The 23,988-nt window shown below is 43.1% G+C and overlaps 1 protein-coding gene across 5 annotated transcripts in view; it reads right to left on the minus strand.

The window, feature by feature from the left end:
• Positions 1–3,055: 3,055 nt before the first annotated feature.
• Positions 3,056–23,988, minus strand: part of birc6 (baculoviral IAP repeat containing 6) — a 110,020-nt gene continuing 89,087 nt past the window's right edge. For all 5 annotated transcript variants that reach the window (XM_070840542.1, XM_070840544.1, XM_070840545.1 and 2 more), the window contains exons 69-73: positions 21,548–21,709; positions 19,295–19,372; positions 17,213–17,401; positions 6,044–6,178; positions 3,056–4,319 (exon numbers count right to left, since the gene is read on the minus strand). In XM_070840542.1, coding sequence (XP_070696643.1) covers positions 4,140–4,319; positions 6,044–6,178; positions 17,213–17,401; positions 19,295–19,372; positions 21,548–21,709 — 744 coding nt within the window. In that variant the 3' untranslated portion in view covers positions 3,056–4,139. The remainder of the gene's footprint in view (positions 4,320–6,043; positions 6,179–17,212; positions 17,402–19,294; positions 19,373–21,547; positions 21,710–23,988) is intronic.

Genomic DNA, 23,988 nt, shown 5'->3' on the forward strand with positions numbered 1-23,988 from the left:
GGCAGCCAAAAGAGTGGATTGGAAAAAAACGCTGACCCCGGGGTCAAGGAAATTCCCGTTTTGGGAGCCGACACCAAACTGCCTCTTTTTTGCCTCATCCACCTCCAAACCCGTTGGAAAACAGTTATTGATCACTTTTAATGTGGTAAATCGGCCAGCAAACAACTGGCAGCCAAAACAGTGGAGGAGGGGGGATTGGAAAAAAACGCTGACCCCGGGGTCAAGGAAATTCCCGTTTTGGGAGCCGACACCAAACTGCCTCTTTTTTGCCTCATCCACCTCCAAACCCGTTGGAAAACAGTTATTGATCACTTTTAATGTGGTAAATCGGACAGCAAACAACTGGCAGCCAAAACAGTGGAGGAGGGGGGATTGGAAAAAAACGCTGACCCCGGGGTCAAGGAAATTCCCGTTTTGGGAGCCGACACCAAACTGCCTCTTTTTTGCCTCATCCACCTCCAAACCCGTTGGAAAACAGTTATTGATCACTTTTAATGTGGTAAATCGGCCATCAAACAACTGGCAGCCAAAACAGTGGAGGAGGGGGGATTGGAAAAAACCGCTGACCCCGGGGTCAAGGAAATTCCCGTTTTGGGAGCCGACACCAAACTGCCTCTTTTTTGCCTCATCCACCTCCAAACCCGTTGGAAAACAGTTATTGATCACTTTTAATGTGGTAAATCGGCCAGCAAACAACTGGCAGCCAAAACAGTGGATTGGAAAAAAACGCTGACCCCGGGGTCAAGGAAATTCCCGTTTTGGGAGCCGACACCAAACTGCCTCTTTTTTGCCTCATCCACCTCCAAACCCGTTGGAAAACAGTTATTGATCACTTTTAATGTGGTAAATCGGACAGCAAACAACTGGCAGCCAAAACAGTGGAGGAGGGGGGATTGGAAAAAAACGCTGACCCCGGGGTCAAGGAAATTCCCGTTTTGGGAGCCGACACCAAACTGCCTCTTTTTTGCCTCATCCACCTCCAAACCCGTTGGAAAACAGTTATTGATCACTTTTAATGTGGTAAATCGGCCAGCAAACAACTGGCAGCCAAAAGAGTGGATTGGAAAAAAACGCTGACCCCGGGGTCAAGGAAATTCCCGTTTTGGGAGCCGACACCAAACTGCCTCTTTTTTGCCTCATCCACCTCCAAACCCGTTGGAAAACAGTTATTGATCACTTTTAATGTGGTAAATCGGCCAGCAAACAACTGGCAGCCAAAAGAGTGGATTGGAAAAAAACGCTGTACCCGGGGTCAAGGAAATTCCCGTTTTGGGAGCCGACACCAAACTGCCTCTTTTTTGCCTCATCCACCTCCAAACCCGTTGGAAAACAGTTATTGATCACTTTTAATGTGGTAAATCGGCCATCAAACAACTGGCAGCCAAAACAGTGGAGGAGGGGGGATTGGAAAAAAACGCTGACCCCGGGGTCAAGGAAATTCCCGTTTTGGGAGCCGACACCAAACTGCCTCTTTTTTGCCTCATCCACCTCCAAACCCGTTGGAAAACAGTTATTGATCACTTTTAATGTGGTAAATCGGCCATCAAACAACTGGCAGCCAAAACAGTGGAGGAGGGGGGATTGGAAAAAACCGCTGACCCCGGGGTCAAGGAAATTCCCATTTTGGGAGCCGACACCAAACTGCCTCTTTTTTGCCTCATCCACCTCCAAACCCGTTGGAAAACAGTTATTGATCACTTTTAATGTGGTAAATCGGCCATCAAACAACTGGCAGCCAAAACAGTGGAGGAGGGGGGATTGGAAAAAAACGCTGACCCCGGGGTCAAGGAAATTCCCGTTTTGGGAGCCGACACCAAACTGCCTCTTTTTTGCCTCATCCACCTCCAAACCCGTTGGAAAACAGTTATTGATCACTTTTAATGTGGTAAATCGGCCATCAAACAACTGGCAGCCAAAACAGTGGAGGAGGGGGGATTGGAAAAAACCGCTGACCCCGGGGTCAAGGAAATTCCCGTTTTGGGAGCCGACACCAAACTGCCTCTTTTTTGCCTCATCCACCTCCAAACCCGTTGGAAAACAGTTATTGATCACTTTTAATGTGGTAAATCGGCCAGCAAACAACTGGCAGCCAAAAGAGTGGATTGGAAAAAAACGCTGACCCCGGGGTCAAGGAAATTCCCGTTTTGGGAGCCGACACCAAACTGCCTCTTTTTTGCCTCATCCACCTCCAAACCCGTTGGAAAACAGTTATTGATCACTTTTAATGTGGTAAATCGGCCAGCAAACAACTGGCAGCCAAAACAGTGGATTGGAAAAAAACGCTGACCCCGGGGTCAAGGAAATTCCCGTTTTGGGAGCCGACGCCGGCCAGTCTTTCAACGTGCCCTCGTTGACTTGAATCCCTGCTGCCGTCATGTCATTCCATTTCTCTGAAAAACTGATGTGAACTTCGTCAGGCGGAGTCTCACAGTAGTCACTGCAAAGGTGTACATCACCCACAATCCAATGCTATTATTTGGTACATCCTTAATGGACAGATCCAGATTCATGTGTACAAGGGAAAGTGCATTCCTTTAAAATTCCCCAGGTCCACTTTCCCTCTGCTCTCCAAGTGGCCTCCATCCGATGTACGCCGTTCCATTAACACTGAGGGCTGAGGGGAAGTAGAACTGCTACTGAAAAGCAGCCAGTGTTGTGTGGCCACTTTGTTTCCCATTTACAGGCCAGGACTGTGTTCAAACACGGGACAGCTCTTCAGCACCCACACAGAGCAGACAGCTGCTGTGAGGAGATATTGGCCGAATTTGACAGAAGAGTGTAATGGTTAGAATCGCCGACTTCACTTTTAAATAAAACTAGAACGGACTGAAAATGGCAGATGGATATTGTATTATGTAAGAGTGGTTTTCTTTCATTCTTGACCAACAATCAAATCATTTCACTATCACACCACCCGTTTGACACACGACGACGTCATCATTACTGCAGCAGCTCGTTTCCTATCCAAGATCTCTCTTCCTTCTCTCTTTGTCGTCGAGGCAACGTGCCAATGTCCTGTTAAAACGCAGAAAGAAGCATTCGCACAATCAATCCATAATTTCAAGCTCCGTTTAATGTCCTAGCAAAAGGAGTATGTGACTGTTCTAAGGAGAGAGTAAAATAGAAAGTGCATTTTTTTCTTCACTGGAGTTGAACATAATAAAAAAAGATCAAAGCAGTTTTTATGTCAGACGGAGCAGTTATTAATTTTGTAGAAATAGCAAAGAAATCAGTAAAGGTACTCTGTTGGAGTATTTGGTGGTATGGTGTAGATCAAAGGCACATCACAGCTTTGTATCTCACTGGGGATTGTTGCACACGCACAGAAAACACACATACACATGCACAAGCCTACAAAATACATTTCCCATGTGGCTCTGACACTCAGTCAGATCTACAGTCATGTCAATGGAGAACGGTCATGGAGAAGTTCTGAGAGGCAACAAATGTTTATCCAGAGCATGGTGCTTTTTAATTTGGAGCCTGTAAAAGGGATAACATAGCATATAAGAACGTCCATCTCAGCCTTTATTCAAGTGGATATGATCCTAGAGAAGTCAAATGAAGCAACGGGTGACCAGAGAGGGTTTTATCTCAGATTCTGTTACGGGTGAGTTTTCTTTTTCTCTTGGCTTTTTTTAAATAGTATCCTTAAAGAATGACCAATATATCCTTGGTTACAACTGTTCTCTCTCTAACAGTCCAAAAGAAAAAAAAACAGAAATGAACATTCAGTAAACATTCTTCTCTGAAGGTAGTTTCCCTTATATAATCTGTAATTTTCCTCTGCCATTATGTATACATAAACAAGTTTAATAACATACCAATCAGTGGTTATTTCACAATTGGAAAAAGCACAAAATGTTTACACTCTTTTACAGGTAAATAAAAGTTTTTGTCGACTGTTTTCAATAAGGGCGTAGCATAGTTCAGAGTTCATCTCATTGCGTTCTGCTTCCCCACAACCTCCTTCTCTGCTATTCTGCTATTAGATCTTTACATACAAATATTGACAAAGTGGAGGCTTGTGGTCTGAAGCCATCGAGTCTTTTCAAGAGTAATAATCATAAAGAGGAGAGAGGGGGTGGGGGGTGGGGTGGAGATGCTGGGAGGGGAGTGGAGGGGGCAGGGGCAGGTACTCATAGCTGGCCCTCGCTGCAGTGGCTGTCCTGACTGCCGCCTGGCTTCTCTGCGTCCTGACTGGGCAGCTCTTTGAGGATGAGGGCGGCGCTCCTCTCTGAGAACTCGTCGCCGTCGGGCTCCAGACCGTCGGGGCAGGGCAGCTTCAGAAGCTCCTCTCTGAGCTGAGCTGTGTGTCTCTGCACGCACAACACATACACACACACAGAGGCAGGCTTAGCATCCAGTCAGACATTAAACAAATAGACCACATTCGTTACAGATTATTAATGTGGTCCATTGAACTGTTACATGTTAAGTCTGGCAATATTCCATATTTGTCCTTTAGTCAACAGATCACATGACAAGAACAACCATCGGCGTGTTTGTCCGTCTCTAAGTGCTTTCTGTGTTCCACTCTGTCAGTGGCTCTCAGCTCCAAACCAACTGCTTCCTACTGAAGAAAGAAATGTGTAGTTTCTTTTTGAGTCATTTCTAAAACAGCTGCTTGCTCTAGTTTTTAGCAAACGTTCCTTAATAGCAGGAACTAGAGTATTTGTTGGGAACTATTTTCAGCAGAGGATTAATCCACATTTGGTGCTCTAGTGAGTATTTAGGCCAGAGCCAGCAATGGTCTGTGGGCCCTTTTGGTAGACAGTCATGTTCCCCAGAGGATAACTTCTACTGACTTGGTGATTCCCTGACTTTAGTGCCACCATGAGAAACCTGCAGCACGAACAACGTTCCCATGAGCCTCAGCTATGCTTTGCTTCATGCTTCATAGCAAATGTTAGCATGCTAACAGGCTAAACTCAAATGGTCAGCATGGTAAACATTAGACCTCCTGAACAGCAGCATTGTCATTTTGAACACGTTAGCATGCCGACACTAGTGCCTCTGAGTACAGCCTCACAGAGCTGCTGGCAGGGCTGGAGACACTCCTGCAGACAGTTCAGCCCATTTATAGGAGACAGACATCAGTACTCTTCAGTGATGAACCACAGTTACTGACTTACATCCAGTATTTACCAGGTAAAAGTTCAGACGTAGTTCCACCTGTCTTTGCGTGCACATACACACACGTTTGCTTAGTCTTAGTGGCCTTAATAGCACAACTGATGCTTGGTGACTTGACAGAAGATGGTGGAGAGGAGAAGAATGTAAACATGTAAATGTTCTTCACTGTTGTATTGGCTGCTCAGGTGTGATTAATCAAACATAAATGTGGCATTCAGCAACAGGACAGGGCTCTTAACCACCACCGAGGTGCCTTTGAGCAAGACCTTCAACTTTAACCTTGAGCTCCAGGTGTGAATGTGTTCAGGTGTGTGGGTCTTAAGGCCATGTCAGTAAATCCTTGACGGATTTGATCATAACATTGTCAGTAAAATGACACCCAGGGTGGTGTCTCTGCAGTGCCAACCCTCAGAGGAAAAATATTTACTTCTAGAAAACCTTCAAACTTAGCTGGCAGAGAGTATAGTTTGTCTGGAAGTAAAAAGAATGTTTCTTTGACTCCCACTCTGCCTCCTTTTCTTCACTGAAGCTAAATGACAAGAAGCCTGCAGCTGTTGGGACAACAGCCCGCTGTGCTCAGGCCTCTTATCAGTGGAGCTGCTTCACTTACAGTGGGGATTAATTGTGCTTATTTACTGCCAGAGGGAGAAGACTGAAGAGCTGCCCAGAACACAGGAGGGTGTTGGTTCTGTTTCAGTGTGTGTGTGTCTGTATGTTGTGAGCTCCTGTGTGTGTCAGCTGGGGACATGAATTAAAGCAGCCTGTCGAGGGCCCCTGTCCCCCGCATCCAATTCACTGTTTATTAGTGGGACACAAGCTGTGTTTACATGCACTGAAGTAATGTGAGGGCTGTCTGTATGAACCTCAGTTCCACACTGCACGTAACAGCCCATCATACAGACCGTACCTTTAGTGCAGCAGCATGATGGGACATGGTGCGGCCCACTCTCTTGTCGCTGCTGTACTGCTGGATGTCAGCGATCCACTCCTCACACTGAGACATGATCTCGGTTCGCTTCAGGTAGAAGTGTTTGTGGATCACCTGCAAACACAAGGCACAACGGTGTTCAACCTCAGGACAGCAGAGCGGAGGAATCCTTCTGTCCTGTACACAAGAGTTACTGTGACAAACTTCTCTTTAGTCTCTGGGAGTGTGGCTGTGACATTTATTGCCTGACAAGCCCGTCATTTACAGCTAACTGCAGCTTATTTTATTGTCATTTCATTAGTATCCATTATGGATGGGGTTTATAGCAAGAGATGTAAGACAGAACATGTGTGTGTTAACAGAGCAGAAATAAATGCAGTGTTTCAGCTTTTGCAGATAATCAGTGCCCCCCCCAAAGCTTCAGGACTGTAATTCACACATGCACTTCTGGTAAGTGCTGAGATCAGATCTGGTTCAGGTTCAGTCTGCACAACACAAACTACACAAACACTACAATGGTCATATCTGAGTGAATAGAAGATGAATAGATTATTATTGTTGCTACACCAGTAGTGGGACTCTAGAGATATCAGCTGGTCTCAATCCACCGCTTCTGCTCAGATCTGATCAGCACGTCAGTCACCTATGATTAGCATAGTGACTTTAGCAGTTAGGTCCAAGTACAGCCTCACAGAGCCCCGAGCATGGCTAGGAAACACCAACTATTAATTCTGTTCTTTGTGATGGTTTCTGGGGGAAGATGACAGTCATGACGTGGTCTCACGGTTTTATCTCCATTTTTTTCTCTGTTAAAGTTTTTTTTTGGGAGCTTTTCCTGATTAACTAATCGAGGGTGCTCTCATTTGTCTGTTTTTACATGAATGGAGCTGGTTAGTTCATGGTCATAATTTGACTGTTTTACCAAAATAAATCCTCTTTAAGTATCTGTAAAAAGGCTCTATAAGTAAAACGGGTTTTTTTAATTTAAAGAGCTCTTTTTAAAGATACTTAAAGAGGATTTATTTTGGTAAAAGAGTCAAATTATTAATAGTTTAGTACAGAATTAATAGTACCACACAAGAAGAGAATCCACACATGTACTATACATGACAGCTCGTCTGTGTACCAAGTGATGCAGTGACACCGATGCTGTACAAAATGCAATCCGACCAAACCTCCATGTCATCACCACTATAGTTTCTAAGATCTTACATTTTACCAGATGATAATCCAGATTTTTATTTTCATTTTCGCTGGAACAGTTGATGAATCAGCTCGTTCACTCCCTCTACAATGCACCTAACGAAGCACATGACACGCACAGCACACAAAACCCTCTTTTACAGTCTCAACAATCAACAGATCAACTTCCCTCTTCCTCCATCCATTAGTGAAGGGCTGCTTATTATCAAGGGTGCTTAAGTCACTCTCTCACCACATGCATAACACTGTCTGATGGCTGATGCCAATCATCTACACCCAAGTCCCCTGCTTTCCTGCCTTCTGCAGTCGACTTCCTAGCAACAGTCGCCAGGGCCGAGCCATCAGTATGCAGCGAGCGCTGTAGTGGATGTGTCTGTAGCTGCTGCTCTACTGGTGGAGGGAGTGGATTAGTTATTATGTTGGCTGCTGATTTGCTGTTTACAAGGAGGAGAGGCAAAGAGGTAGCAGAAAGGCTTTGGGGAGTGCTTTAATCTCTCTCTTCCTTCTAAATCTCCCTCTGCTCTCCTCATCTTCATTTCATCTTTGCAGCTACTTCACATCTCTTCCTCTGTCTATTTTTCCTCCAGCCCAGCCCAGCCCAGCCCAGCCCAGCCCAGCCCAACCCCCCACTCCCTTGGCATTAGCAAGGTGGCCGACGGTTCCTAGCCGAGAGGGAATGTTTCAAGGTCACGGATGTGTGGTAAACATGGTAAGATCAGCAGCTGCTCAAGCTTTCCTGAGAACAACACAAGGTATGGGAGTCGAGACACGAGGTCTCTATACAGCCCATGATTAGAACTATGAAGCACATGCCCGACATTATGCATGGACATGTTCAGACATGTACTCGTTCTCCCTGGGGTTCCATGCGGCGAGGGCCAGCAGCCATTTAACTTTTGGTATTTGGACATGACCATCGATCACAGTATGGAAGGAAGCTCTATATGCAAACCCATCTCTGATCACGGAGCAAACATTGGATTAGAGCGTCTTGACAAATGACCTTTCAGGGAATGCATGTCTTAAAACACACACACACACACACACACACACACACACACACACACACACACACACACACACACACACACACACACACACACACACACGGGGAAATGTACACACACACACACACGGGGAAATGTACACACAAGTACATTCAGCTCATGTGTGCAGCCAGAGACGAGATCCTCTGATGGAGAGCCCCGGCTGCCAGATAAACTCAGTGACCTTTGAGGTAATGCTGTCCACTCATTATTCCACAGGGCAACTGAAGGAGGAAGAGGAGCAGAGGAAACGCTCCACACATCAAGGGTCAAGGGCGAGAGTGAATCACACAGCCATTAAAAAGTTCCTTCTTCTTGGTTTTCTGTGCTCCATCAGCGGTGTGCTGAGGCCTCAGGTGGCTGCTCTACTAACCCTGACCCACTCCGATACTGGAGCATAAATATCTCCAGCTCTGGTGTCCACAGCTCCACTGATCCAAGTCTACAGCGCCAGCACAGTCACACAGGTTCTACACAAACATCATCTTCCAGGTACAATATTACATTAACTTATCGAACTGTTCATCTTGTTGCTGTAGCCCCTAAAATTAGGAATGAGTTGTCTCTGGATGTCAGGCTGGCCCCCACACTGCCTGTTTTTAAATGCCCGTCTTTTGCCCTTTTGTCTTTCACGTGTTGAACCTGTTGTCGTATGGTTTTTGCTGTTCCAATTGTGCAGCACGTTGGGTCATCTGCTGTTGCTTTACCAGACTGGACTGGTTTGGAAACAGTGCCCTGCATAAAATAATTTACTTGTATGAGGAGGTCAAATCTAAATATAATACGCAGTGTACAATTTGCTGAGGTATAACAAGTGAAGCTAATTACCCAGTTATGTACCTGCCTTCTACGCACTTAAACAGGTGACATGCAGGGCAGGTTAATTCTTATAAATACAGCCTGTAGTTCAGGAAGGAATGCTGCTATTACTACAACAACCACAACAGACCAACACACCTCAGTACTACTGAGCATCAAAAATGAACTGTTATTCAATACCCCTTATAGATACTTCAGTCCCTTTCGTCCGCTGACGCCCTGTTTGAAACGGGGACCATAGCAACAAGAATAAGAGTATACAGCCGCCATGCTAGCAGCTCGGTGAGGCTACTGTACTTTGGCACAGCAGAACATTGCAGAGCTAAATGCTAATGTTAGCATGCAGCTCAGTCACACACAGAAACGCACACACATAACGTGACTAATTTCATTTGGTATTATTGCTTTGTATTTGTACCTCCAAGCTCTAAAGGAAGTCCTGGTTTTGCAAAACTACAGGTAACAATAGTGGATTTTGGACTTTAAGTTTGGTGAGTCAGTTGGTCAGTGCCATGGTATCTGCTGCGCTGCCTGCACCCAGGACACTTCTTCCTACCCGCCAGCTACAGCTGGATACACACTCTTAGAGAAAAGATAAACCGGAGTCTGGCGGCATGGTTATATCAAGGCAGAGATGTCTCTCTGAAACCAGTCAATAATGCAGTGATGGAGAGCACTCAGCAGAACAATCCAATTCCCTGTCAGGACAGCGTCCTACCACTTTGTGTGTGAGTGTGTTATACTGGATGCAGTGAATGGGAGGGATTTTGTGTGCGACTCAAAGTGTTTCTGCACACATTTATTTGAGAGATAAACGTGAGCGTGTTAGGCAGCAATATCCTGCAGCTGTGGAAGGTTCATCAAGTGCAGCTCTCAATCCACATGAGCACGGCCTCCAGACGTCAGCTCAAGAATATATGGAAGAAGAATCAACCTCCAGCGCTACCTGCACAGTATGATCGGCCTCTCCTCAGAGCTATGAATCAGGCGGTCTGGTCCATGACATTGACCCTGACCCACAGAGGAGGGATGGCGCTGGTGATGTGGAGCTAGTTAAGGGTGTCACCTGTCTCTATGCAGATGTCGACGCTGCCTGCTCACACACACACAGCTTGCTAACATCATGCACAGGTTGTTACTTACCTTAAACATGCACATTTACAGCTATACTCTCACTTTCTTTCACACACTCTCACACACACACACACACACACAATGATCCATATTTTAACATGTGATCCATTGTCCTTAATTCCACCTGACAATCTGCTGCTGCATAATTCAAGCCTGTACTCCATTCTCTAGCTCTCCCTCTATAAATAGCATGTGCTAACATTGAATTCTCACACACACACACCAAAAATAAAATCTTGTCCATGCAATTGGATCCCACTAATCCAGTATTCATAAGAGCTAAAAAATAGTGGAATCATGACATTTTAGCCTTGATAATGAAGCCTTGCTTCACACTGAGACACATTAGAGCTAATGTCTGACCACATACAGTATTTGGTTTTCTTTCTATGACCACGCTGAAATCAGTGAGCTCGTCCAAAGGGGAAAAATAAATCAAGTGATTTTGCTATTTTCACAGGGAGGAGAATCACAGCTAGGAGACTTAACTCCTGCGGGACAACACTTTTACACGTTTAAATTTTTCATGACACCTCACAGTGTTGGACAAAACAACCTCAACTCAGGGTCCACTTACTATCTTGTTTTGGAGTTTCCAACCTTGTCAAACTTTTCATTTTTTAGAGCACTTTGAGAATATTCTTGACCTTTGAAACTGCAAAAAGTGCTATGAAAAATGGAAAGTTTCAATTTCTACAGTTCCTTTACAACCACACAAGATCCATCCGCTGATGGACACAGTGTAATACACTGGCTACAAATGCCTAAGGTTGGCACTAGAGGAAAGACCACGGGCCATTAAACCATAAACATCACGAGCTTCGTGCTTACCTGGAGAGCATAATTGTACTCAGTGGGTGATGCCGTACTTTATTATAGAAACACTACTGGATAAATCAGTCTCCTTTAAATTATTTCAGCTTCTTTTGGTCTGTATTGACTGATGGAAGAGACCTCTCTTGTTTGGAGTGTGTATTTTGTTTCTTTGCACCAATCTGATGTTGATTTGTCTCACGGAGTCCCAAAAAAGATCTCTTACAGTCTTCACACACAGATTCACTGGCTGTGTAACTGAAATGTTCATATTTCAGGAGACGATGATTCAAATTTGGCGAAAAAGCAGCAAAGTGAAAAAAATCATTTAAAAAATCCCCAAAAAGACAGTGAGAGATTATACAACTGATAGCAGAAAGGGTGCATATAAGGTCACATGCAGAAGATGTAAAGCCATACAGTTCCACTAGTCAGCACAGCTCAATGATAACTGCTGTCTGTGGAGGTGCATCAGTGCTAAAGTAGAAATTTACAGCACACTGCAGAAAAAAGGCAATTTTCAGAATCAACCAAATAAAGTGTGAGAAGAAAATGGAATCCTGGTCCAGTTTGTAGGAGAGACACTGGCTCCAGCATAAAGCCTGCACCATTACTGAATCCCATGCTGAGCTCGTATGGTCAACACATTTTCTATGATTAGGATGCAGCAGTGTTCAAAATGAGGTCAAGATGATGGATAAATGCAAGAACTCTGTGACAGGGTTAGAGAGTGGTGGATCTGTTGCCAGCTACTGTAAGAGCCTGCTGTTATTCATCAACAGGGAGAGACCAGCTGGAACACCAAAGGTTGATGTGGAGGCTTCTGATGAAGCTGTACAGCAAAATCAGGCAGCTACAAGAAGACGGGGGCCAACTGGGTCATGTGGAGGGCATCCTCTAGGACAAGCTGAGCAACTGTATTGATTTTCAGTCATTCTGGAAGACAGTCTCCAAAGACCTGGAGGGACAGCTTTAGGGAGGCACACATATATCGAGGTACTGGGTTTTCAAACAGAAACCACTGTGGGCCAAAGAATGGAGACCTGCAGATGTGGTACACGTGTGCTCGACCATCAAGACGGGTCTCTGAGAGGATCCCTCTCACTCCCACTCATGAAACCGCCACTTTTCTGTGTCAAGATTCAAAGTGCTAAAGATGCTTCCTCATGAATAGTGACAGGATGTGTTCAGGCAAGTGAGAGACAAGTGAGAAACTTGACAGCATCCGTTTTGAGACGCATCAGTCGAGCTGCAGCAGGGACCACCCGTCAGCAGACACTGCTGCGTCTTCAGCACCAAGGACAGCAGATGTAAACCAAAGTGCTTTGTGTTCAACATTAGTACTGTACTACTGACTTGACTGTGTGATTGTACTAGGTTACACTCTGAGATGCCACTCTGTGGGAGGACATGAGAGCAGTCTACTGGCACAGATACATGTGCTTCATATAGTATCTACCTGGTGACACACTGCCTGTATCTCACCTGGATACACTTTGTAGCTATGTAAGCTATGTGCAGTGTGACCCTGAGCTCTGTAGCACAGCACGTTCAACAACACAAAAAGGTCTGACGCAGCTCTTTTTGTCAACTTACAGAAACAACAGTTAACAATGTTTCCTGAGGAGCCAACAGTTCAACACTTCAGTCACACAGTAGCTAACTGATGGAGGCAGTGGTAGACAAGTAACTCTAGTAACTAGCTAAGTAAAAGATTCTTTCCATAATGTTGTCAGACAGCACTGCAATGTATTTCTTATTTTAGGAACACTTCTTATGCATGTGCAATCTATTTATTAAACCATAAAACACAAGTTCCACACTACTCACATTAGATGGCTTATTTTTTGAAAGTTTTCAGAGATGATTCATGAATGTTTTCATATAAACATGAAGCATTTGAGAAAATGCAGGAGTGAAGTGAGAGCCATAAACTCTGACTGTCCTAAAAAGCAGAATTCTGGGTGAAGGCGATGACTACTACATCCATTGTATTCATGGCTGGTTGTTTTCCTCTCTGTGTCCTCTGTGTTTGTCTCAGCTGAGGACCTTAAGGTGCTAAAAGGCCAGCGGTGAGAAAAGCACATGGGAGTATCTCACCAAGCGTAATTGAATTTCTGCGTGCGTATGTGTGAGATTGCTCTGGCGGGTGGGGTTGCCACATTCTACTATGTCCCCTCAATATCTCTTGGTTCAGCGATCCATTTCACTGACTGCCCGGTGATGCTATGGACCCAGTTCTTTCTCCCCTGTTCCCAGCGTCACAGGCTGTGCCAAGACCAAATAGACTTCAAATATTTTACCTTCATATTCCACAGAAATACAAGCAGCGCTGACTGTAGATACATGGAGAAAATAATGTATCTCAAACAAATAATCCAACTCGGAGCATTGCACACATATCCTGAACAAAACCTTTGTGGATCTGCTTAATTCCCTGAAATAAATCGAACAGATGATGATGATGCTCATTGTGAAACATCACTAAACTCAAGTTTTTCTAAACTGAGCGGAGATATGTTATTACAGAGACACGAGAGGCAGGTTCAACAGTCATTAAAGCCAGTTGGGATTTACAGAAAATGACTGAAATGTGACAATCACTGGTATTTCATGAATCAATCTTTATTTATCTTCATATATAAATGATATTTTACCGTACAAAACTCAGACCCAGTGAGACTTTCACTGTCTGATCTCATATCCCTGTCTGTACCAGGTGTCGTCAATAGTAGTGCACTGTAGCCCAGGTTGGGGTTTGAATATTGATAATAATATTGATATTGATAATATTGAAGTTTTAAATCACCAGAGTCATAATTCTAATTATAACTTACATTATTACCTTAGTTGTAATAAGCTGTAAAAAGTTTGATGAAAGTTTAGAAGGCGACTGGCGACATCACCATCCATAATGAGTAGCTAATTAACATTAATGTAGACGATTCACATTCATTCTGAGAGCTGGCCAAACTACTAAATGAAACTCTTAGCTGTTGGCTGGTTATGCAGTCTGCATGTCCGTGACTGTAATCATTTCTCCACAACCAAAGATGGTTTTCCCCAGCAAGAGAGAACAACCATCAAATGTCTCTATGTTATTGGTCTAACATCAGTTGGAACATGCGGAACTCTCAAAATCTCCCAGTTAAACTTGAAAGCACACCACATGGTTGTTTTGGGCCTTCAAGGCTCTGAATCTCTACTTGTGGATTCAGGTCTGTGAAAACGCCCTCCAGTGACAGTTGTGAGGTTACAATAACAGTTTATCATTATTACCACTGGTGGGGAGCCAGCGGTGGGACAAAGTCATTGTTTGGCAAGTCACAAATTAGTCTGAAGTCTCTGCACTCACGTCCCAATTCAAGTCCTAAACAAGTCACAATGTTCTCTTCACAGTATGTAATTCCATTTCACCAACAGAGTAATAATGTCAGAAAATGTACACAAAGCATGTGAGTTAAAAGCCTTGACATTCAATGATTCAGGAAAGTCAATGCACTGATTCATGCCACACTTTTTAAATACCATTCCTTTTTCATCTTTGGGTTTTGGTGGAAGGTAGGAAGTATTTTCAGTCAAGTCAGGGAGCTCAAGTCCAAGTGAAGTCACGAGCCACTGATGTTAAGGCCAAGTTGAGTTTCCTTTTCTGACTTTGTAAAGTCAAATCTAAAGTCATCAAGTGTGACATGAGTCCGTCTGAAGTCCACACCCCTGTGTGAAACTTATTAATGAATTGCCACTTTTGAGCTTCATGATTTGTAGACATGAATAAGTACTGTGATGTTACGTGGTTGAGGATAGGAAAGGCTAATATTCGACCAACTATCCCAAGTATTCTAACGACCATGAAAGATAATATTAAGTTCTTCGCACATAATAAAAGTAGGCCGACTTCTCAAGTTACATGCATAGATATTTCAGAAAATGGGCTGGCAATGGCTGTGGCAGCTGGTTAGACATTGACTTTTGACAATCCCACAAATTTAATAGCAAGCTTTGGTTACTTTATCATATTAGTTTATATAAATCGGCAGAGCAACGTTCGCTCAGCTCTGCTGCTGGGAAATATCCTGCTGTGGTCCCACACAAATCTATGCTCCATGAGAGCGGCCTCTGGACTCAGGACTCTAAATGAGTCCTGAACTTATTCAAACCTTGTGGGAGATGTTTGGGAGAGCACGGATCAGTGCACGCTCTGGTTCTCCATGAACACTCAAGACCTTCCTCAATGGCCGCGGCCCAGAGGTCTCTTCTATGCTTCTCCCTTGGTTCCCATGATTCCTTTCTTTTAGCACGCCTTCAAATGGAGGGTTTCTGGTGGCTCCAGAAAGCACAAGTGCCTCATGGTTTCTGACAATGACACAGCTGTTGTTTGGGTAACCCTGGCTCCTGTGGCACAGAGACGAGCACTCCCAGCAGGAAGGCTTGATCCAACACTTTCCAGTGATGTCAGCATATAGTGATATTATTTCATCTCTATATCCATGTGCAGTAGCCAGTAGAACATTTAGGGAAGGTTTAGCCTTCTCTAGCCTACATTACCCACTGCCCCTGGGCCATCCCCCCCCCCGATAGAAAACTGAGATCACTAAACAAGAAATAGCATACAGAAACATGTTCGTGCTCGATAAACACGTATTTCATTTGATATAATGTAGACCACTAATATAGGTCTGGAGATTAATCTATAAAAAGTCATTTACATCACAATATTGGTTAGAGGACTCATAATTACATCTCCTCTTCAAATCGTGCAGCTCAAGCACTAATTTGGATTTAATGGCTTAAATAACTCAAGAGAACAGCAAACCCAAAATGTCCCTTCAGAAATCTATGCATGACATTCCACTAGTGTCATGTTTTTCCCATGCAATCCTTTTCACTCTTCTCCCTACGTTCACCCCTCCACCCCTCTCATTTTCCTCCACTCCTCTTTCCTGACATTTCTGAATGAGCGTGCTCTGGATGAGCAGGTTGAAAGATTGTTATCTTCCGCAGCACTATCCATCTCACCACGGACCATTTAAGGGATCACAGGAAATCAAAAGACGGTGAGGAAGAGAGGGGGGAGGAGGGATAGGCCAACCTCAAGACAATGTCATCTACTAAGGAATTAATAGGTAGTGAATTTATTATCAGACAGCATGCACAAACAACCCTTAGGGAGGAGAGGAGGCTTTTCTTTCCTTCTTTTCTGGACAAATAGGTGGAGATGTGCAACCAATAAGTTATGGGAATGATTCAGTATTTCATTGGTACTTTGTATTGAGAGTGGAAGTGAAAAGAAAAAACTTGCAGAGGCAGTCATTGATATACTTTTTTGTTTTTTTGTTTTTAAGGACCAAGTTCATCTTTTAGCTTGTAGTGAAGACGGGGGCTCGTGCTTGAGATCTGCAATTCAGCCCAAGCCCAACTAGATAAAGCTAAAGACATATTCTGCTTGGGTCCAGGCCATTTTTGCTTAGTGTGAGCTCTAGATTTTAACCCCATCATCAAGTAATACATGTTACCATTAACCATTTCTTTTCACAATTAAAATTACAACAATGCATTGAATGCATAGCGATAATTTTGTCCTGGTCTGGCTTCATCGTAACACACACCACTCTGTGATGCTCCATCCTTCTTCCTCTTTGATTGATTTGAATGAGTGATTTTGAATTGATTGTAAAAATGAGTATGATGAGTTTGTGGGTGCTTTTAAAGAGTGTTGCCCATAACGTAGATATCCTAAGTTGAACACGACAACGGTGAGTTAGAAGCCACAACAGAATAAGTTAGAAACATTCTTGATGAATGTGGGTTGTCACACCTGTGGTATGATTGTCAACATTTCTATACAGAACACATTCAGTTTCAGGTCAACCTCAGACTCAAGGATATGGGTGGGAGGCACGATGAGGCTTCTGATGATCCTCAGAATAATGACTTAAGACTGTTTTTTATTATCACTATGTACTTCATATTTGACAGCAGATCAAGCAAAAGTCATGTTAGTTTGTCCTCAGTTTGACTATGGGAGGAACAATTAATCAAACAATACTTTTGCTAGGGAGTTTTTCTTTGGTCAGAGACAAGATCAGAGCATCCTTTCAAACACAAGAGAAGCCTGCTAACTGCTGATTCCTACCTCTTTGAAGCATGGTGAGGGGTTGCGCATCTGCTCCAGCATCGCCCATTTGACAGAGGCCTGCCGAATGTTGCCATCGTATTCCCGTGAGCTTTGGGTGCCACTGGGTGTTCCCCGGGAGCGCTCATACCCTGGCTCATTGAAGTAAGGCTCAGCCACCAGAATGAGGGACTGCACCGACACTAGCACCTACAGAATGACAAATTAAAAAAAGAGGCAGGGAAAAAATGAATTATGTGATGAAGATATTCAGGATTTCCACGATGGTCCAGAGAGAAAATTCCACTGTGAACTCTAAGCACTTAAATGATGAAAAAAGTAACTTGGTCTGGTTTCAAGAAGAGCTGAGATGAAAACCACACTAATACAATTAATGTGTCCAACTAGTTAGAAATCTGATCACCCCCCTCCCCCTCCCCCTCAGTGTGCTCAGCATCCAAAGCCTCTTCAAGAATCTTGGCGGTGGGGGACAAGGAATATTTTGGCCCCACAAAGATATATCCTTCAATATATCTTTCTTAACAGCTCAATTAATGCCGTGGCCTGTCTCAAGGAGACTGAGGACATCCTCCTGTCCTCTTGCATCATTTGGTCCATTCCAAACCACTACATTACCAACAATGACGATTTGGGGCTTGGAGGGATGCCTGCTGGCCACAGCCACACTGGAGCTGGATGATGTACACTTAAAAAAGCTCCATCAAGTGGATAACAATGACCTTCAATTGATGCGATCTGTCTGTCTTAAACTGGGTTGCCAGATTCCACACCAGATATCCACCCCAGTTGATGACCACTTGATCCCAGCCCACTCCCCTGTCTTCTATTCACCAACCCCCTTATTTTCCATTATTGATCCACAGCACACTAACTGGAATGATAATCAATGGAGACATCTCTATGCACTCTCCAACCCTGCAAATGAGAGAATGAGAAAAAAAATAGAAAAAAGAAGGAGGAATTAATTTCTTACAGGCTCTGGCTCGCTTGTTGTTGGATCAATATATACAGAAAGTGATTGCAAGGGTGTGCATGGCAAACAACCAAATAATGACATGGGTGTGTGTCAACATGCTGTGTTCAAGAACATATATGTTTATCCATTAGCCTGTGCATCATTTACACTAAGTAGTATAAACCAAGTAGTCCCTTACTGTTATACATTATCTATTGCACACACAAGTGTCCTCTACCAGAGGCCTGGGAGCACAGTATCTTAGATAAGATAAGATCAACTTTATTCATCCCGAAGGAAATTATTTCAAGCTGTTCCTTTGATAGCGCTCTACTGAATGTTGGCGTTCAAGGCGTTAATGGAGTGCTGTCCAGCTCTTCATACCGTACACACTTGGTTGTCTGCCATTGTGCTGGTTACTGGCTCTTGTTCTTGGAGATTGCTATGCTCTGTTCTTAGATCCACGAGCCACTGAGCATTGGTGTCATGTGATGCCTCCTTCTCCCATATGCTCTTCCAGTACTAACACCAAGTGCAATGCTAAACAGCAGTTTTTTCAGAATATTTGGGCAATTAGTTTGAAATCCCCCGTACTTTGCTACAACTAATCTCACCAAGGCTTCACAAAATTAAAATACATGTTCAGTGTGTCTGACTCCTCTTTAAAATGCACAATTGAAAGGAATTAAAAGAAATGAATTACATGATGACGACAGAAATGCAAAAAGGGACAAGACTACAAACTCAGGAAATTCTGGATAAAAAGTGGTAAGTCTACTAAATCAAAGCTTAAAACAGATGGCATCTGAGCTGAAAGTGCAATTGAAGCCAACTGATTCTGACTTCACGATGAGTGATGTGTGTAAGCAGGCATAACCTGGAGGTTTAAATGATACTGGTTTGTGTTTGGTTTGATTAACACCCACACACTGTCATCAAAGCCAAGTAATAACTTGACTTTAAAAAGGATCCGTCATGTCAGCTGTCGAAACACCGAGGCCATTAATAAAGAGCCCCAGGCGGTATAATGACAGGGCAGTGATAAACTACAGCCTGTGACACAGTCAGTCGAAGCCCTGCTAGTCAGTTCAGACAGGTGACTCTGTCATGATGGATCTTCATCTCACCTGTAAAAAGCTTGAGGTCTGTGGGTTCCATTTCTCCTCTGGTCTCCCGTGCCATGTGTTGAGGATACTTAAACATACCTGATGCACACACACAGACAAACACACACAAAATTAAGAAATCAACTCTGCTAAATGAGGTCATGCCTCTCACGTAGCTATGTTTAAGCCTAACACAGTCATTATGTTGGAGCTAGACCCATGTCAGTTATTTGTCTTCAGGACTGGGTTGCATCAACTTGTCTTTGTTAAGATAAGTCTTTAGAATGGACTTTACATCAGTTGCACCAACCAAACTTGCAACTCCAGCTATGACCGTCGTCGTGCTAATGTGTGGGAACATTATGTGGGATCAAAGAAAAAGAAAAGGCCATTTGACAGGTATTCTCACGTCTTAGTGCCAATATGCTCTTCAGTAAGTTCAAATAGATCTCTCATACTGAATCACAACCTCTTAATTAGATCCTCATCATTATACCTGTCCATTGGATTGCTTCTGTCCCTAATAATATATAACAAAGATTATAACATAAGATATATAAATGAAGATTGATTGATAATAACTCTCCTGTCTAAAAGCCCACTTGTAAAGGTCATTCGAGATGGGCCTTTCTCAATGACAACAGGATTCTGGGAGTCACTGTGCCCACCTGTTGATGGTAGATTATTCTTGTTGTTGACAGAGTTCAAATATGGGTATTTAAAATGACGCTTGAGGAATTCCTCTATCCTTTGTTGGCAAGCTTTGAAATCAAGTATTTTTTTGTTCCCGTTTACCTTCAGTTAAAACTGCTACTATATTTGTGCCAATGAGATTTCACAGCTGGGTGAGACAAGAAGTTGAATTTTATCACACCTCAGCAACAAGCTGTTAATAATCCATCTACCTTCTCTTTCCTCCTTTCATCCATCCATCCCTCATCAGTGTGCTGAGTGGCAGCTTGCATACCCCTAGCTGTGCCATGTATGAGGGAAGGCCCAGGTATTCCTTATAGCAGTTGTCTGGGCCATTATGGAAATACACATGGAATGCTGGGGGCTGCGTAATGAGGTGCAGCAGATGGGGTGAGCTTTAGCACCTTGACCCCAAATCCTCTATGGATGGAAGGCCAGGCCACAGTGGGAGAGTGATAGATTAACATGTTTGAAGAAATTCTTGTGGGATGTACATTTTCAAATGTAAAGTTTAAATAAAAACTGCATGTTTGACAGATTTGGTTAGGTCTTCAGATACACTTAGTTTATGTGATACTTCAAACTGGGTTCTTGATGGACAACCAGGCGTGTTTTCCTGCTCACTACACGTCAGTGGGAATCTTTGATTTGGATCTTATGCTGTTTTTTGATGATTTCACTCGTTTTATAGTCACTGCAAGTCCTGACTGGACACGTCACATTGTTATTGTGCTTTTTTGTCTGATTTTTAACACACCACAAGTATCTGTATGTAAATGGAATTGGAGAGGGTCTGTGTCCAGGAATATAAGAACCATGTTGATGAGACATTCTGAGTCTGAACAGTAATGTAATGTTAAATAATTCAATCAAATTGAAAATCCATTTTTCATGATGTATGGCAACAACTAACCCCAAGTTTGCTAATACAATACAGACAAGTCAACCTTGGCCGAAAACTAGAGCAGCAAAATAGTGTTCAGCCAATCAGCTCTGCTGCCCTGTGGTTTGGATTGATGACAAACAGGTTTTAGAAAAAAGGCTGAAGGAATCCTGCCATTAAGAAAATAGCCTTAATAAAGTAAATTTTCACTGAAATAGATGGGCTCATTGTGAGCTTGAATGGAGCTTATTTTCCTGTTTAGGCCGCATTGTTTCAATGCTCGTTTCACATTTTTCAAATTAAATTATAGCAGTGTTAAGCTTGGGAGTAGACTCAGTTATTTGTGAGTGTTTTTCAACATCATAACAAAAACATATATTTGAAATGATTCCGATGATTTGTATGAAAGAAATAGTAAATGCTACCAAAATGAATTCTGGTAGTATGAACTGTTTTAATATGAGCATTTGTAGGCATATAGGGATACTGTTCTCAAAGGAAAGAGTAAGTGGTGCTACTAATGCATGTGTATGCACAGTATGTATGCATTCTCCTACAATCAAAAATCTGAGAAGAAGGGGTGTAATTTCTCACTCAATTTGCATCAATCAGGTTTAAAGGATTTCAGAAAACCCCTGATTATATTCAGATTTACTTGACTGAAGAAAAACATTGACTTTGGGGCCTTTTTGACTCACTTTGCCGTCATTGTAGAGGTTAGGGTTAAAGCGCACACTGTGTCCACCCGTTGTCTCCAGGTTGACCAGAGGAGGCGAGTTGGGGTAGTCTTGGGGAAAATACACATCAAACTCAAAGCAGCCGTTGGCATATGGTGTGTCGGCTGGGCCTGTGATGAGAACCTATAAACACAAAGGGGGAAAAGGCTTTAATACAAACGCTAAAGGGTAGTTATTAATCACACACTGAAAGAAAGTTAATTAAAGAAAGGTGGGCGCACTGATAACAGTTAGAATGGATTAAACAAAGGTAAACAGCAACCTACTCATGGAGAAATGTTAGTGACTCTCTTTCAAGCTTTTCCACAGCCACAAATATGTAATTAACAACAAGGCTAAAGGGTGAAATTAGCAAAGAAAGAAAGGGTTCTATCTACAGTGCTCAAGGCCTTTGTAGCAAAAAACAATTTATTTCCTCTAAATTTGATTAACTCATTAATCAAAGTAACACAAGCACTTAGAATACTGTTATAGGTACCTACATTATATGTAAATAAAGCTAAATAATCACCGATAATATCACTAATAGCAGACAGTGTCAACTTGAAATCCAAAATTGCAGAATGGGCTGCAGAAAGAATCTTTTTATTCATGAGCTGTGCTGCTGGGAAATCAACCTGGAGTAACCAGGAGCAACCAGTAAGTAAACATAGAAATACTTACAGAAAAGGTCTAAATTCACTGACTCTGCAGCTGCATTACCAAACTGAAGACAGCTTCGTTGTGACAGACTTTGAAGCATGCTAACTATGATGAATAGAAATCACATGCACGATTGTGGCAAAGATTTTATAAACTCACTCAAGTCACTGTGTGACTTTATACTGAGGCCATTCTGCATGGCTGATGTTTGGAAAACCTTCTACAGAAAGAGAGATGTTTTCCATCATCATCCCTTAATCTCGTGTCACTAAGATGACCTGCTCTGGAGCTAATGACAGCAGTGTCAGATCAAATAAATAGGAGGAGAAAACGTGTTAAAAAATGTATCAAACATTTTAAAAAGCTCTGATAACAGCCCTGTAATAAAACCATGTAAGCACGGTGGGTGCGCCATTGAACATCCAGATTTATGGGAAATGTTAAATAAGATTCAAGTAGTCCAGTAGTAACAGATCTTTATCAGAAGCCAAAAGGCTGCACAGCGATTTCTAATACTATGGGATCAGGCTTTACAACTCTTTAAGGTTACCACAGTGGCATTTATTTTATCTTTCATAGTGACAATCAAGAAGTAAAGGGTAGAAATACGTTGCATCCCTGCCAAGGCAGTTTAAAGGCGCTGCACCCCTACGGGTGTTCTCAGTTATTTTGGCTGATTAGACCTCTGCTGAGGTTGATGTGGGCAGCTCTATGCTGTAATGTATGCCATGTTGTTGGATTCCTTGAAGTAAGTAGAATGATAAAGGTGGAATTTGTCTCAATTTTACAAAGCAAGAGGGGGGCAAGTTACTTGATGAAACCACATCACCATTCAGATCAACCCTACCTGGCACTCCCCATTAGTCACTGAGAACTGAAGAACCTTTATGGATGATAGGCAAAAAGCCTTCTGGGAGTCTACCTCCAGTCCAGTTGTCTGGCTGGAAGCTGAACACTACCCGCTGACAGAGGAGGGCCTGCTGGGGCTGGTTTAGGCATTTAGACGCTCTCTGAAATGCCTTGGTCTGGAGTAGTGCTGTCGGGGTTTGTAACACTGAGATGACTCGGCACTTGCAATATTTCTTGAGGGCGTTGAGCGCCGTTCATGCATGAAGTCTATTTTGACATGAACATTCTGACCTAACACTTTTATTGTACTTCCAACCAAAGTTGGGTAAATCTGGTGTGCAAGCATTTCCAGACTGAAACAAACTGCCACTGTGACAGGGTTGAATAAGTGCAATGAGCTACTCTGGTGCTAAAGTAAGGATGCAGAGGTGAGGTACAAGGAAGTACTGACCCCTCACAGATCAGAAGATTTCCACCCTGCCAACCACTGTCCCTATCTGCTGATGCTGCTCATCAGGCCATGCTGTACTTAGGGGAGGGGGGGTTAAAGTTGGTAGGTTTGTATGAACATGTTTGCTTAACAAAACAGTGCAATGCTGTGACAGGACTGTTGGCTGTGGGCAGAGATCTTTCCTTTTATGCCATCCTTTGTGATCACAGCTAGCCTAAAACATGCAATGGTTATTCAAAATGATTACCGTCTTGTGCTTCAAGGTCTTTGTTGATACTTCGAAATGGACGATTGGCAACTGGCCCTGCAGATTTTGCTCAAGGATACATTTTATGGTACTGCCTCAGCTGCCTAAAGGTTTTGTCATATATATTTTTCCTTTGTTGCAGTTCCGTTCTTCATGCACCTAATACTAGCTACAGAACTAACAAATAAAAACTGCTGTTGTTACATTGATGTA

This window comes from Pempheris klunzingeri, chromosome 12 (genome assembly GCF_042242105.1).
Source record: "Pempheris klunzingeri isolate RE-2024b chromosome 12, fPemKlu1.hap1, whole genome shotgun sequence".
Lineage (NCBI taxonomy): Eukaryota > Metazoa > Chordata > Actinopteri > Acropomatiformes > Pempheridae > Pempheris > Pempheris klunzingeri.